Source organism: Rhinoderma darwinii, chromosome 3, assembly GCF_050947455.1.
Source record: "Rhinoderma darwinii isolate aRhiDar2 chromosome 3, aRhiDar2.hap1, whole genome shotgun sequence".
Taxonomy (NCBI): domain Eukaryota; kingdom Metazoa; phylum Chordata; class Amphibia; order Anura; family Rhinodermatidae; genus Rhinoderma; species Rhinoderma darwinii.
In genome coordinates, this window is record NC_134689.1 from 187,272,046 (window position 1) to 187,286,059 (window position 14,014).

General features: G+C 38.4%; 1 protein-coding gene across 6 annotated transcripts in view; it reads left to right on the forward strand.

The window, feature by feature from the left end:
- The window catches only part of PTPRZ1 (protein tyrosine phosphatase receptor type Z1), a 211,340-nt gene that overhangs the window by 98,985 nt on the left and 98,341 nt on the right, over positions 1 to 14,014 (forward strand). For all 6 annotated transcript variants that reach the window (XM_075857144.1, XM_075857149.1, XM_075857145.1 and 3 more), the window contains exons 9-10: positions 5,947 to 6,131; positions 7,850 to 7,976. In XM_075857144.1, coding sequence (XP_075713259.1) covers positions 5,947 to 6,131; positions 7,850 to 7,976 — 312 coding nt within the window. The remainder of the gene's footprint in view (positions 1 to 5,946; positions 6,132 to 7,849; positions 7,977 to 14,014) is intronic.

Genomic DNA, 14,014 nt, shown 5'->3' on the forward strand with positions numbered 1-14,014 from the left:
TTACCCTCCTTGTGGAGGGTGTCAATGACTGTCTTCTGGACAACTGACAAGTCAGCAGTCTTCCCCATGATAGTGTAGCCTACTGACCCAGACTGTTGGACAATTTAACCCTTTAGTGACCAAGCAATTATTAATTTATTCATTTTTTTCGTTTTTCTATAGTTGCATTCAAAGAGCTATAACTTTTTTATTTTTCCATTGACATAGCTGTATGAGGACTTGTTTTTTGCGTGATTAGTTTTACTTTTTAATGGCACCATTTTGGGGGTACATATAATTTTTTGATTACGTTTTTTAGTAACTTTTTTTTGGGGGGAATAGAAAAGAACCCCTGAAATTCCGCCATTGTTCTATGCGTTTTAAATTGACGCCGTTCACTGTGGGATGTAAATAAAATGTTACCTTTATTCTATGGGTCGGTAATTGTATAGGTTATTTATGTTTTACAACTTTTTCACAATAAAAACTCTTTTAAACGAAAATTATTTCTTTTTGCATCGTCGCTTTCCAAGAGCCGTATTTTTTTTATTTTTTTCGTCGTAGTGATTTTTTGGGCTTGTTTTTTGTGGGACAAGACATATGTTTGATTGGTACTGTTTTGGGGTACATTGGACTTATTGATTAACTTTTATTACTTTTTTGGGGGGCAATGGAAAAAAATAAAAATTTTGCCATTGTTTTTTGCTTTTTTTTTAATACGGTGTTCACCTTGCGGTTTAAATTACATTAACTTTATTGTTTGATACCATATGTGTGCTTTTACACTTTTTCTAACTAAAACCACTTTCTATGGAAAAAAAATATATATTTTTTTATTTAAAATTAATTTATTATTTTTAGTCCCACTAGTGGACTTTACTATGCGATCTTTAGATCGCTGCTATAATGCTTTGGTATGCTTAGTATACCAGAGCATTATTGCCTGTAGTAAATCTGACAGGCAATCTATTAGGACGTGCCTCTGGCGCGTCCTAATAGGCATATGCCGTGGGCAGACCTGGGGGCCTTTATCAGGCACCCGGCTGCCATGGCACCCCATCGTAGGCCCGCAATTGCATTTGCGGGTGACAGAGGGAGCTCCCTCCCTCTGTAAACAAGTTAAATGCCGCGGTTTCTATTGACCGCAGCATTTAACGGGTTAAACGGCCACGGTCGTTGGAGCAAGAGTCCGGCTGTCATCAGACAGCCGAGCCCCTTCTCCAGCCTGCACAGGACACCTGTGCAGGGTTTAGACTGGGCTGCCGCGAAAAGGCGGCGTAGCCTAAAGCCCCTTAGTGACCGCCATGAAAAGGTGTTTTGTTGGTCACTAAGCGGTTAAAGGCTTAGGAAACCTTTGCAGGTGTTTTGTGTTTATTAGCTGATTAGAGTGTGACACCATGAGTCTACAATCTTGAACTTTTACCCAATATTCAAATTTTATGAGAGACTAAATTATGGGTTTTCATTAACTGTTATCCATAATCTTCAACATTAAAAGAAAAAAATGCTGGAAATAGATCATGAATCTATATGATATATGAATCTATATGTGTGTAAGGAATCTATATGATATGAGTTTAATGTTTTGAATTGAATTACTGAAATAAATTAACTTTTTGATGATATTCTAATTCATTGAGAAGAACTAGTAGATTATGTTGTGTGGTATACAGAGGTATAACTTGAAGCTTCCTGGCCCCAAATCAAATTCTGTAACAAGGCCCCTACCAACCATGTTTCATTTACAATACTTCTGTCTTCATATTTGGCAGAGGGACCTTTGGGTCCTCTCGGGCACCAGGGTCTGGGTGTGACTTCTACATCTTCACCCCCTTTAGCTATATACCAACGAGCAGTGTCCGGGTTATTTCTAGCAGTATATATGTTTTTTAGGAGAGACCCGTTCATTTAGTAAGTGTATCCAATAAGATAACACAAATATATTATATGTTGATTGTTTCATAGCTACTACTTATTGAAAACTTATTGTAACCAATAATCACCTGAAGACCAACTTTAAGGGGTTAATTCAGTCTTATGTTACATAGTTAGTACGGCTGAAAAAAGACACATGTCCATCAAGTTCAACCAAGGGACGGGAAAAGGGAAGGAAAAATTTCTACACATAGGAGATAATATTTTTTTGTTCTAGGAAATTATCGAACCCTTTTTTAAAGCCATCTACTGTCCCTGCTGTGACCAGCTCCGGCGGTAGGCTATTCCATAGATTCACAGTTCTCACGGTAAAGAAGCCTTGTCGCCTCTGCAGCTTGAACCTTTTTTTCTCCAGACGGAGGGAGTGCCCCCTTGTTTTTTGAGGGGGTTTTACAAGGAACAGGATTTCATCATATTTTTTGTATGTGCCATTAATATATTTATATAAATTAATCGTGTCCCCCCTTAGTCGTCTTTTTTCAAGGCTAAATAGGTTTAATTCTTTCAATCTTTCCTCATAACTTAAATTCTCCATGCCCCTAATTAGCTTCGTTGCACTTCTTTGTATTTTTTCCAACTCCAGGGCATCCTTTCTATGAACTGGAGCCCAGAACTGGACTGCATATTCTAGATGAGGCCTCACTAATGCTTTGTAAAGTGGTAATATATCCCTGTCCGCGAGTCCATGCCTCTTTTAATACACGACAATATCCTGCTGGCCTTTGAAGCAGCTGATTGACACTGCATGCTGTTATTGAGTTTATGATTTACAAGTACACCCAGATCCTTCTCAACAAGTGAATCCGCCAGTGTAGCTCCCCCTAGGACATATGATGCATGCAGGTTGTTGGTACCCAGATGCATAACTTTACATTTATCTACATTAAACTTCATCTGCCAAGTGGACACACCCCTTTAACACGGGGAATGGAAACACCCAGTTGTCGATTTATTCATAAACTTCTAGGAGGAGTAATAGAGGAATGGTACAACACAAGGTTATAAGAAAACCTGTTCCAGAATTGTTACTTAATTGGGAAAGAAAGTATTTACTAAAACAGATCTTTCAGGAGAGCTTTATTTTATTTTATGACATGGGCAGACCCTTTAAAACTCATTTCTCCAGTCAACCAACCAACTTACCAACCTCACATACTACAAATGTGTATTGCGTTCAAAGTTCAAGGACAACTAATAGACTGCTGAAATTTAACGTTAGGCCAAATATTGAAGCTCTAGTGCAATCTAAAAAAAAATCTAAATGTTTAAAATAATAGAAGGGAATTTGCTTATTACATTTATGTTTAAGACACTGTAGTATTTTTATTTTCTTTAAATTAGGCAATTTTTAATTACTATGCGCATACATTAATTAATATATAGCCCATAGAAAGAAATCAATACTAGAAGCCACAGATTATTATTCATAGATTTGTAAAATGGCATTACGTACAGGTTACTGTATAATTAGGAGGTTAGTACAGTCTGACATCTATAAAATGTCAACGTTCTCCTAAGGTGGTGCAAGGAATTTACAGTCTAGGGAGACGTACTGAAAACTACAAAACTGACATACCACAAATATAGTAGAACAATCAGCAAAAGTTTTTTGTTTCTGGCACCATACATATTCTGAAATATAGATGTAGTAGAGCTAAGTTTTCGGTACAGCTGTGCTCAGTCAGTTTTTAGGCATGAGGTGCCATGATATCAAATTGTGGTATCTGTGATTTTTCTTAGGGCTCCAGATAAAACTACATTTATTTATAAAAAAATAAAAATAACTGCTGATTTGCTTCTGTCTTTAATTGCCACAGAATTTAGCAAATATATGGCAATTCACAAAACTGGCATAGTAGTGTATATGGACATGGTGTGAGTAGTATATACAGTGTGCTTGATATGTTGGACAAAAATTGCAACATTTTGATCTTTTAGGAAAATCTTTTACAATGTATGCCTTGCATGACCAACCAAAGGCTATTTAACAATTTTTTTTAGGAAAAAAAATAATACTGCTTACTATATTCAACTCCCATGTCCGCACCAAAAAATATATACAACAGATTGGGCCTCCTGTTATCTTTAAGTAAGTTATCACTGTGCGCAAAACCATTAAAAAGAAACTCGAATAAATTACCTTTCAAATTTGCATAAAAAGTTGAGTATCTTTGTAACATTTTTAATTAACTTTAACTTCTATTTTGTACAGATTTTCAGCTGTATGCTGTTTTCTTTGCCGTTCACATCCAATGCTGCACTCATTTGTCTGACCGAACGTCTATGTAGTATGAAAACATTTAGGTTCCATTCAGATCCAGAAGTTTTTCATTAAAGAGCAAATCCACCCTCTGGTAAACTGACAACAGCACTTTAAGCGACAACTGGTCAGGTTGGATAATTCAGCGTTCAGAAGATTTGTAACTTCTCCCATACAGAAGTAAAAGAGAGAAGATAGGGTGGAAGATCTTTACTGTACATATAATGGACACAGATTGGTATGCTCAGTGTACATGACCAAGACAGTATACGTCTATAGCTGATATTACACAGCCCGACGATATTACATAGACGAGTCAGCTTGTTGATCGGCGCTTGTTTGCTCATTTCACATGGAGCTAGTATGGGGATGAGCGCTCCTTACACCGATCACTGGTTCTCATACATTTCTATCATGTCGGCAGCACGTCTCCCTGTTTACAGGGAGATGTGCTGCCGACAGCGATAATATTTTGGTCATTTAAAACGATACAATCAGCCGATGAATGAGCGTTTTATCGGGAACGATCGTTTGCCCGATAATTGGCCAGTGTAAAAGGGCCTTAAGGCTCTAGTTTGAATGTAAGTGTATTTTTAAAAAAAATGGTCACAATACAGTAGTAATACCGTACCAGGTTAATTTCGCTGTGCCTGGATCAGTTTTCCAAAACAGATCTGTTTGTATATAGCTCCCTCAAGTGTCCAAAAAGTAGATTACTGGCACACTCACTCAGACTGGATTTTACCATAACTACTAATTTCCTCACAATTAACCATGTTGCTGCCAGTGGATTCTAAGCTGGGCTAGACAATCCAAGGAGAATGTGCATTCTTTTATCCAATTACACAATGAATGTTGATAATTCAGTTTCATAATGAAGAATAAATGATAAAGCCTTGGTGCTGTCGGACATATTTGTTTCCTGTCAGCGATTCCCTCACTCCTGCTCTCTACTGGGCAGGCGGTAACTGTTCTAGATACACAGAGAAGCTGTAGTCTGAGATCAAGCTCACACTATAGATAGGACTGCTTAGATTCAGACAATCAATATCCTGCTTCAGGGCCCCATACGTGATAATGGTCCGGGCCCTGGAACTCCTTATTATGTCTATGGACCTTTATCTTGTATCCTGTTTGTATACATTTGGTGTGAACCTCAAAGACTATTATACTTCTTCTCAAGTAACCATCTGATTTTAAAATGAAGAATAATATGATCTTAATACAACCTCAACGGCTCATACCATAAATTTAGTAGGTCCCTATTCAGACTACTGATTGGGGCCTGTACATTCACACTGACGTAAAATGAAGGGCACCATGTTGGGAACCATAAAGCATAAATATTTAAACTTTGTAGCTCCCATTCTGTGACTGGTGGGTAACGGTTGGGTTGGAACAGGTGAGTTTGGGCTCCTTATCTGTCTGGGCCCCTGATAGCAGTGCCGCCTGTACTGGTCTGATGCCAGCCTTGTACTACTTATCTCTGCAAGGGAAATGGCAGTCTGCTGAGCGGGGATAGTGAGCTTTAGATACATTGCCTTCTCCAGGGAGTACCTTGTATTTTTTGTTTTTTTACTTTGTATACAGCACATAGTGTTTTTCTAAAGGTAGTGGTTATTAAGTTATGATTGGCTCGTAATCTTGTTAGAAGTTCTCAATTTCAACAGTTAGGATGGCAGAGTGATTTACTTACGATATTATTATTATTATTATTATTACTTTGCAGGAGCACAAATACATTATTTTTACCTTCTTTTTTTATATTCCAGTTTGTAGTTCAGAACCAGACGATGTCCAGGCTGAATCCCAGAACAGCACGAGTCTTTTAATTACTTGGAAGAGGCCTCGGGTTGTTTATGAAGCAGTTATTGAGCGATATCTAGTCTATTATCAGCAGCTTCAAGGAGAAGACCAAACAAGACATGAATATCTGACAGATGGCTACCAGGATTTGGTAATTCTACTTTACTTACTTAGTTTCTCTATGTGTTTTATACAAAGAACATGTGATAAAATATACTCTAAATGTTTTACAAGGTCAGACCGGTATCACCCAAATGCGTTAAATCTGCCCAGAATTCCTTCAGGAATTTTGAGGCAGATTTTGTACTGCCTGCGCTTTTTTTTTTTCACTACTTTTTTGTTGCGTTTTTTTGCCATAACAAACAAGCAGCATGTACTTTGTTGCTGCAGTTTCTGCCTCTGACCTCCCATGAAAATCAATGGGAGGAAGGAAATGTCAATTATTAGTAAATAAACCCCTTGTAATTGAAGTTTATCAAACCTCAGGTCTGTAGTCCAGATAAATAAATCATTCACTGGGCATATTACTTCAGCCTTGGTTTTCAGATATATGCTGATATAAGCATTAAACAGGTAGTTCCACTGAATGATGCTCTACTACAGGTCCGTTTTCTTTATGGTAATACTCATGTAGGACAGTCTGAAAGTTAGTCTCAATTTAAAGAGCAATTCAAATATAATTTTAAAAAATATCCAATAAAAAGTCACCTGAAAATATCACCTGAATGTCACCTGAAGTCCACTTCTGACATGAGCAGTGGAGAGACACAGTCACCGACCAGTGCATGGGTCCCATTCTAATGAAAAGGCCTTATGTACAAGACTCTTTGGGTGTCACACGGTTGCCTTAGCAACTGCACCTTCTGTATTCTCCCTGTGCGCCCCCCCCCCCCCCCAATATATCAGTTCTGGCAGGAGTACAAAATTATAAGGACACTTTAATATTTAACTCATGCCATTATTTAGTTGATTCTGGGAAGGCTGGGTGACAACCAATATGGCTGCAACAGGCGCTGTTACCTAACTTTCCTTGACTCTTAAATGGCAAATATGCCTAGTGATGTAGCACCCACTTTTATATCACTGCATAGATAGGCAGATATGCCATTCAGAAGTTTTGGAAAATGGGGCATCACCCTTTGCAGGAGTCTTAATGGTAGCCACTTTTGTTATTACTTGAATTTCCTAGAAAGTGATGTTTTTTAAGAAACTGCTACTAAGAAGTTTTATAATATGTTAGAACAAAGCAATTGTAGGACTTTTTTTTTTTTTTGCCTTTTTTTTTTTTGTTACTGTTTTTATTTTATTATATATCTTATTTTACGAATAAATGTTTTTTAAACCAACTTAAGGATATGTTCACACGGAGTTTTTTTGACGTGGAAACCGCGTCGCAAAACCGGCCGAAAATGCCTCCCATTGATTTCAATGGAAGGCGGAGGCGTCTTTTTCCCGCGAGCGGTAAAACCGTCTCGCGGGAGAAAGAAGCGACATGCCCTATCTTCGGGCGTTTACACCTCTGACCTCCCATTGACATCAATGGGAAGCTGAAAAAGCGTATTTCGCATCATTTTATGCCCGTGGCGCACAATGGCGCGTGGCGCACAAACGCATTGAAAAAACATCCAAACTGAATTTTGAGGCAGAATTTCCGCCTGCAAAAACCTCTGTGTGAACCCAGCCAAATTTCCCTGCCCAATATTGATCCGATAAAAAATAACAACATGCTCCTGTTAGGATTTTCTAAGATTTCCATCTTGTAAATACATGAAACATAAAATATAGCAAGAAATATCAGTAGCATGTCCAGTTATTTCCATTACATTATCTACTTCAGTATTGTACAGACTTTTTCCATTTGTCTTTTAGGGTGCAATTTTGTATAATTTAATGCCCAATGCAAGTTATGTTCTTCAAGTTGTGGCATTGTGCAGCAATGGCCTGTATGGGAAACGCAGTGACCAGGTGGTTCTTGATCTGACTATGGACAGCCCAGGTATGACATTTTAAATATCGATGTAAAGATGTGAAAAGATTTTACTTTGAAGTTTAGTATTGATCTCTTATGACTTTACATGTCCATTACACATTTAGATTTGCAATAATGATGACACCAGAATCTAATATTCTTTACAGTTACTGTACTGTCTTATTGTTTATTGTACTTATCACACACTATAGTCATGTATACCAATGGTCTGCAGACAGTTATTTGATAGAATCTTACATTTACTTTTTAGCTGAATGTCATAGGAATCATGGAGGTACATACAGTACGTTAATTTGACAAACATACTGTCTTTTAAAAAAAAAAAAACTCCTGTATTATATGACTGGTGACACCTGGCGAAGGCTGACCGGCCACATCAAACATTTGGCACACATTTACACCAAATTGGAATACTGTTTGCCATAACGAAAACATGAAAATCCATGAGGTGGGGCGCAGATATGACTTAAGTACATGCATTATTTTCCACTCGATATCTACTCCTAAGAATATAGTCGCAGATTTACGAAGACTGGCGTTTTATAAGTCAGTCTTCGCTATCTGTACCGCTGGAATAAGATACGACATATTTTGTTAACGGGCACACGCCTCTTAATAAACCTATCGCATCTTTTCGATGCCTGTGCGCCACCGTTGCGCAGCCGTGCGCCATCCGCCCCCCCCCTCCATTGGACATGAAATTAAAAAAATGTATACTCACCACACCACCTCTCTTCGCTTTTCCCCTCTGCATGCTGGGGCTCATACAAGGTCCTGATGCCAAGCAGCGTCAGGGCCTATCCGTGCTGGGTCACATACAACATTCTGATGCTGCCTGGCGTCAGGACCTTGTATAAGACGTTGCACGCTGAGGGAGCCGGAGGTGAGAGGAGGAGCGGTGAGGTGAGTATACTTTATTTTTTTTATTTAATTGCTTTTTATCGTCTGATGAGAGGGTAGTCTGATCAGGTGGGGGAAACCATGTCCAAAGCCCGGCACTCCCCTCTACCTTGCTACAACCAACAGAGTAAAATCTATGCCAGCTGGATTTCCGCTATAATTAACGCTACTCTTCTGGCATAAATTGTAATCAATATGTCGGGCCGCGGTGGCTCTGCGTCTTTTTTAATTCATTCCCCCTTTATCAAAGAGTGGTGATGGCGGTGTAGAAGGTTTATCAATGCAGTTGTGAATAGTTTTATTTTGACACGAACGCCAAATTTTTTAAGCCTCAATGACACTTTTTCTATACAAATAAAATTGTTACTTTGTGTCAAAAAAGGGGGGTGTGAATAATTTGCCAAATTCTCTCCTTTAAAAAAGTGGCGGTGAATGGCACCAGGTACCATCATGTGGTGTAAGATAGCGCACTTGTTCTCCGCAGTCCTTGAAAGCTGAATAGTTAGCTTTAATTTAAGGCCATCTTCACACTAGTGTCTTTTGAACCTGTAAATTTTTATTTGTGAAAGGGATTATCCAATATGTACTCATTCATTCATATGACATTGAAGTCCTATAACTTTACGGTGGCTATTTAATAAATATAGACATTAATATAGTATATTTCAATCTGACAGTCTAAAAGCACTTTATTGAATGTATGCTATTCTAGATGAGTGCTTCTCAAGCTGTGAAGCGCCCCCTAGTTGTTGGCGAGGCACAGCTGGGGAGGCAGTTTTCACAGAAGTGATCATTATCTGCACATCTTGCACCAATCTCTGATTTAGTAACATACTTTAAGGGCCTTTTACAACGGCCGACAATATGGATGGGGACGAGCGGTCATTACTCCTATCGCTCGTCCCCATACATTATTATCATGTCAACAGCGCGTTTCCCGTTTACACAGGGAGACACGCTGCCGACAACGATAGTATAGTTTTTAAAAAGTAAAATATTATCAGCAGATGATGGAGCGTTTGCTCGTTCATCTTCTGATCGCTTCCCTGTTTACACAGGGCAATTCTTGGCAACGTGCGTAATACGAACGCTCGTCTGCACGATAATCACCCAGTGTAAAAGGGCCTTAACGCCTATTGTGCGTATTTGAATGTTATACGGGGATGAGAAGACAAAAGAAAGTTATATTGAGCAATAGTTTTAATTCTGGCTTGGACTTTCACCACGGATGGTGAGGCCCAGGCACCCCCGATGATCTAGCTGGTGAGACCCCAGTAGAAAATAGTTCAGAAGCCCTGCCCTGCCCTGCCCTAGGTCCATGAACAACAAATTCAATTATTTAGAAGGCCACATTCAGATGTAGCAGTACTGAATTTGTTGTCTAACTCTGTGGGGCGGTATCGTTTGTACGGGATTATTTCTGATGTGTTACTGTGCACAGGAAGGAGGTAAACTTGCTGTATCACGAAGTCCTGTATAAACACATTGTCATATCAGAGATCGGAGTGCGGCACTAGCATAAATTGTATCTGATGTGTCACATATAGTAAGGAGGGTGATTGACTTAATTAAAATGTTTTAGTCTGAATTATAATATATGATACATTCAATAGTGAAAATCCAAATGGTAAATACTAGGACTGCATTGAATACATGCAGAGTAATTGGGGGCCCTGCAATTTTCATGTGGAGGAAGCCAAATTGTTGTGGTGCCCATTTCCATTGGGGAATCCTCATAAATCAAAGAGATTTCCTGTTTCTACTGAAAATATTTGCGTTGAACGAGTAAAATATTCTTAATGTGTATACTTAGTGAACATTTCATGACGCGTTAACATGTTTCTTGTTCTACATTCTAATTTGTGCTTTGTGTCTAATAATATAAAATCATCATTTTATGTTATTAATAATTATATCATCACTAGTGATCGTGTGTTAAGTTTCCGCCATTTTGTTCATGCTCATAATACTTCATGTGACATATGAAGCCTGGTCCTTCAATCTGTAATAAGTACAATTTTGTCATAATTGGTTGCATATAATGGTCACTCATTGTATTATAATCAACTTATAATGCATTTTCTTTGTCACCTTTCTTCTTTCTTCTAAATCACTAAATCTGGTGGTGTTAAGATCCTATGCAATATTTCCATATACAAGATATTTGCTAAATTCCATAGAATTAATAATGAGGCTGATTATATATTATTATATTTTAATATTACTGTATTTACATTACATATATCGTTCCATTAAAAATTCTGTAAGCAGTAGAAAATATTTGTGTGCTAAGCGAATATTGACCACATTGTATAATTATTGCATAGGATTCTTCTTTCATGAATGAATATATTCAACGGCTTCACCAAACTGCACGAACACTTGCTTACCACTTCCACCAACATTTTATAAAATGTCTTAAATGCAAGAATTGTGTTGACTTTGTTATGTGTCTAACTTATCTTATGTATAATATATGACAAGTATCATGTGCAATTTTCATCTGTTTATCCATATGCATGTAACTAGTAATCTTACATTGTCATTGTTTTGGTTTCCATCATAGACTCGTAATGTGATTTTTGTTTATACAGCTATGATTATGCATGTAATGTTCATTTGTGCTATTCAATGCTAGTGGGCTCATAATTAGCATATTAATATAATATTTACTGTAAGCGGCATTAATAAGGTTGATATACAGCATGCCAGCACTTGCCATGCATTTGCTTGTGATGCCACCACAATGAAGCAATACTATTGAGATAGATCTCAAGGTACATGTTGGCTACAAATAATACAGATGGTTTCTTTCTACAAATTCAATCGTAATATATGTACTCAGTCTGAATATGTGGAATACAGAAAAACTCATCACCATTTTGTGTCAAAGGTAAGAACGTGTTTTATTTTTTTTATTTTTTTTTCCATGATTATTGGCACAATCCAATTATTTATAGATAAAGGGTTAATAATTTGTTAATTTCAACATACTCCTATAGTTGTTATTAACCATCTTACTGGTGAACCTTTATCTACTGTGTCAGCCTGTGGAGATCTTATCTCTGCAGTAAAATATTAAAACAACCATAGGGCAAATTGTTTGCCCATCTATGGTCGGTATATAAAGGTTTACAAATTGCTATTCGTCATTAAATTAGGTTATGGAGACAGAGTTTAATTTCCACGTACCTAACCTTTCAGGTGACTTTTTAGAAAAAACTGTGTGTACATGAGGAATAACACTATTTCTGCCCATTATATGACTTATATTCTGTATTATTTAGCAGTTTTCCCCTCTGCATGCTCTACCTCTAATTCTCAGTTTTTCCTGAGCTAGTGGGTGGAGCCGAACAGCTATCATGTCTGCCATACACCGCACACATCCAGCTCTCCCATCTCTGTCTATAACCTATATAGAAACAGCAGTAACATGAGAAGATTATACAGCAGTAATAAGCAGTGTAGCTGAGAATTCTACACTGGGGAGAGATATAACACTTACTAGAAGCTGCTGCAGGGTCTTTGTCTCTCTCTGTCTCTTTCCCACTTTGCTTCTGCTCCCTTCTTCCCCTCCCCTCTCCATAGACTTCTATGGGCAGCATGTTACCTGATCCCCTAGTGAGCTGATGGTTGTCTCCTCTTGAGGAGATGGCAAAAGCAGTATATTCAGAGTGAGTGATCAGTTAGGAGGGGGGGGGTGGGAAAGGAGACTGATAAGTGAAGAAAGGCATTTTCTCTAATAAGATATGACAAAGTTTCTTATATTTGCTTATACAATTGAATTATGCAAAGTTTCTTGAAAGTAAGTGACGTTTTAAAGGGTTTTATCTGGGCATGGGGTGGTGTCTCATACTGATGACCTATCTACAGGATAGGTCATCAGTATATGATTGGTGGGGTTCCGAGACCCGGACCCCGCACGATCAGCTGTTCCATCTGCCTCCGGCACCGGAATTTATGCAGTGGTCGGTACCGGAAGCAGATGGCTCCTACCACTGTATAGTGCCTGTGCTACAGTACTGCAGCTCTGCTCCTATTCACTTGCAGTGTTGCAGCATCGCCGCTATACAGTGGTTGGTGCCATCTGCTTCCGGTCCCGGAGGCAGCTGATCGGTCTGGGTCCGGGTGTCGGATCCCCACTGATCATATCCTGATTTTGTGGCTAGGTCATCAGTATGAAAAACCGCCGCATGCTTAAACAACCCCTTTAAGTTAGAGACTTGTTACAGCATATATAATGTGGAATTATCATCATAGCAAGGTAAAATATGGACCAACACCTAGATGATAGTAAATTGCACTGCCGCCAACAGTACAGGGGTTAGATAGTAGTATCACATATATGAGAACGCACAAGAGACAGAAAACATAAGGGCACTCATTTGTTTTTCTCCACCAAAAAAACTTGACTGGGCTCCCCTAGATTTTGGCCCTTTTATAGCAGCTGATATGACTGCTTCGGCTATAGTTATACCCATGACAGGAAATTTACACAGCTTTCTGTATCTCTATGATATCATTAGAATGAGATACCATTTTAAAGGTATGTCCATTGAAGTAAACAGTTTGTCAAGCTCCTTTGTTTTTCTGCAGCATGAATATTTCAGTTACCTTTCCCTTAGTACCAAGTCACTATGCTATCCTCTTCTACAGTATCAGAGAGTCTAAACTGGTCAATCTTCTAATGTGTACCTCCAGGGATGAATAAAGTGTTCACAGTGCTCTTAGATTCTCATGTGGCATTACCTTTGTGGTGCACTTCCCTTCAAAGCTCAGCCGTATGTGCTGCAGATTTCACTTTTTTCCTAGTTCACTAACATAAAGTTGTTTTTTCATTATCTATCATGTTACAGATGTAGTAGATCTGCAACCCGGTCCCCACAAGCCTGCAAGCTCACATTATACTAGACAATCCTCCTTCCTTCCCTCTCCACTGTGCTCTCCTACATACTGCTTGAATCAGTGCTGATGCTGCTGTGATCACAGGACATTATTAGCTGGCAAACTCCCTCTACAGACACACAAAATGTATAATTCCTACTCTGCTCCATATTGAAATTAATAGTGTGAGCAGCCTGCAAGTGAACGAAGCCAATAAGTAAAATGAACAATTTTTTTATTCTATATTAATAACTTGTGTT